At 40.6% G+C, this 2,664-nt stretch overlaps 1 protein-coding gene across 1 annotated transcript; it reads left to right on the top strand.

Annotated features, from left to right (window-relative positions):
* The first annotated feature begins 1,225 nt into the window (after nt 1-1,225).
* LOC147315280 (olfactory receptor 4B13-like) lies at nt 1,226-2,152 on the top strand. The gene has a single exon (XM_086260444.1). It carries the CDS (start codon nt 1,226-1,228, stop codon nt 2,150-2,152), a length of 927 nt encoding a protein of 308 aa, XP_086116570.1.
* Nucleotides 2,153-2,664: the final 512 nt, after the last annotated feature.

Below are 2,664 nucleotides of genomic sequence, written 5' to 3'. Positions count from 1 at the left end.
TTAATCTCAGCCAAACCGATTTACTCAGGAACAAATAAAATACTAAAAAAAAAAAAACAATAACATTGTTAAGTTATCTAAGTGACTCATATATCATGTTTAACCTGAGTAGCGAAAGACGGCGGTGGGTTTGAAAAAGATTTGCCGGGAGTCCGGTGTTCTCACGGCGCTAGTGAGCCTAACCCCCGGCTAGCTATCGAGCTAGTGGGTAACAGACGTCTCAGAAAACGTTGGAGCGCTTTTGAAAATATGCGGTGTCTTGATAAACTGAGCCGATATTTGAGGTTTACACAGCTACATTCTCGCCTGAAAATATGTTAATCGTTTATTTTGTGACCCAGAAAGAATAATAAGAGTAATATTAAAACTAACTAGCTGCCGCCATTGTTGGAAACTGAGCTGGGCTGCGCTATGAATTCTGGGACACAGCTGCTTCTTCTTCTTCTTCTTCTTCTTCTTCTTCGGGGTTTAACGGCAGCTGGCATCCTTGTACATGCAGTGCTGCCATCTTCTGTTCCAGTCCGTTATTACACTCTTAAATCCTGCTACTTATTCCTGCGTCTTTTGGGATCTTACAAAGCTTCAAACGACGCGTCGACTATTAAATCAGTCGTCGACGATTTTGATAGTCGACGTAATCGTGACTAGTCGACTAATCGTGGCAGCCCTATGTGCTAGGACCAGCTGCTCTAAGCACTTAGTGATGATGGGGGTGAGTGCTACTGGGTGGTAGTTGTTGAGGCTTGATGGGTTGGAGTTTTGGGGTATGGGGACGATGGAGGAGGATTTGAAGCAGGCTGGTACCACAGCGTGGTTGAATATGTCTGTCAGCAGTCCTGCAAGCTCGCCAGAACACGCCCCCCCCCCCCCCCCCCCCCCACACACACACACACACACACCCCTCTCTACAGGCAGCTTCTTATAAAGCTGCCTGTAGAGAGGACAGGAGCCAAAGCACAGCAGGCTAATGATCAAAACCACACATCACAAATCTTTTGTGACTTATTTCTGAACTAACCTTTATTTACTTTTTAACTTGCCTGAAAATGAAACTCTTCAGTGTTATTACACTCACTTATCTTCCTTTGTAGTTGATATTTAGGTTGCATGATGGCCCATTTCACTCCAACTTTAAACATATTTAATTTTTCACTTCTATAACAAAAGATAGTTTAATAAGTTTTTTAGATGAACCAGTCAATTGTTCTAAATCCAAAGAACAATCATGATAAACACCACACAGGTCTCCTTTTTCACCCTTACTGGCTATTTTGACACAGGACATGTAACTAACTTGTGCTTCTTTGTTATTCTTGCTTTATATTTTTTCATTGTAGGTTCCAATGTCCTGCTGATTGTGGTTATCTGTGTGAACAGAAGCTTACATGAACCTATGTACATGTTTCTGTGCAGCCTGTTTGTGAATGAGCTGTATGGTAGTACAGGGCTGTTTCCGTCCCTCCTGGTTCAGATCCTCTCTGATGTTCACACTGTTTCTACCGGTATCTGTTTCCTGCAGGTTTTCTGTGTTCATATATATGGGGCTGTAGAATATTTAAATTTAGCCATCATGTCTTACGACAGGTACCTTGCTATCTGCTGTCCTCTGCAATACAACACACATATGACATCAAAAAAAATCGCCATACTTATAGCTGCAACGTGGTTCTATCCTTGTTTTGCAATGGCTCCCTTATTATATTTGACCTCACGTTTGCAGCTGTGTGGAAACACAATTTATAAAGTATACTGTGACACACACTCTGTTGTGAAGTTGGCATGCTCAGACACCACTGTGATCAACTTGTATGGCCTCCTTGCTACTTTTAGCATGATCTTTGGTGCTTTGCTTTTCATTCTTTACACCTACATGAAGATTCTGCTGGTTTGTTTTTCTGGTTCTGATCAGACGAGACAGAAGGCTATCAGTACCTGCACGCCTCACCTGGCTTCCATATTGAACTTTTCCTTTGGAGCCAGCTTTGAAATTTTACAGAGCAGATTTAATATGAAAAATGTGCCAAACATGCTGCGCATATTTTTATCATTATATTTTCTTACATGCCAGCCGCTCTTCAATCCTGTGATGTACGGCCTGAAAATGACCAAGATCCGCAACATCTGTAAAAGCCTGATAACAAACATAAAATAGTTGTGTGTACTTTGTCATCCCAGTTTACCCATTAATGTACATTTAGTGCCTAATGCATGTTCCATGTCTGTACTTTAGTATACGAGACAGCATTGCAATCAGTATTTTACATGTCCTGATCATTTTTAGCACACTGAATGAAGTTAGATCTTCACGGCAATCTTTGAGAAAATGTATCGTACTATGAAAAATCTGATTTCTGAGTAACTTGGACATAGCATTACTCCACAGGATTTAAATGTGCAAAGGTATCTTTGAAGAGTTTGAACTTTAAGCCACAGTCAGTGGAAATTCAAAAAGAGGAAATTCAAGGCTATCATTATCCTCATAGGAGAGACTTAGCAACAAACTCTAAAATACAAACATAAAGTAAATTGCTGTTTGCTCATCATGTTTTGACTGACAATTAGTAGTAAACATGCGAGGCGTTAGTTGCCTAAGTAACCTTATTATTTGTTTATCAACTTTATCATGGCCTAACCAGCAGTATCCTTTACTCCCACTGGTAGCTA

This window comes from Aulonocara sp. 'chitande type north' Nkhata Bay, linkage group LG14 (genome assembly GCF_057382095.1).
Source record: "Aulonocara sp. 'chitande type north' Nkhata Bay isolate Kocher_YH1m ecotype deep benthic linkage group LG14, A_spYH_male_GT1.1, whole genome shotgun sequence".
Taxonomy (NCBI): domain Eukaryota; kingdom Metazoa; phylum Chordata; class Actinopteri; order Cichliformes; family Cichlidae; genus Aulonocara; species Aulonocara sp. 'chitande type north' Nkhata Bay.
The sequence above is the reverse complement of the archived record's forward strand: the minus strand, read 5'-3'. Positions and strand labels throughout refer to the sequence as shown.

Excerpts from the sequence above, each read along its gene's own strand:
- LOC147315280 (XM_086260444.1), top strand. The coding sequence starts at position 1,226 with ATGATAAACACCACACAGGTCTCCTTTTTCACCCTTACTGGCTATTTT.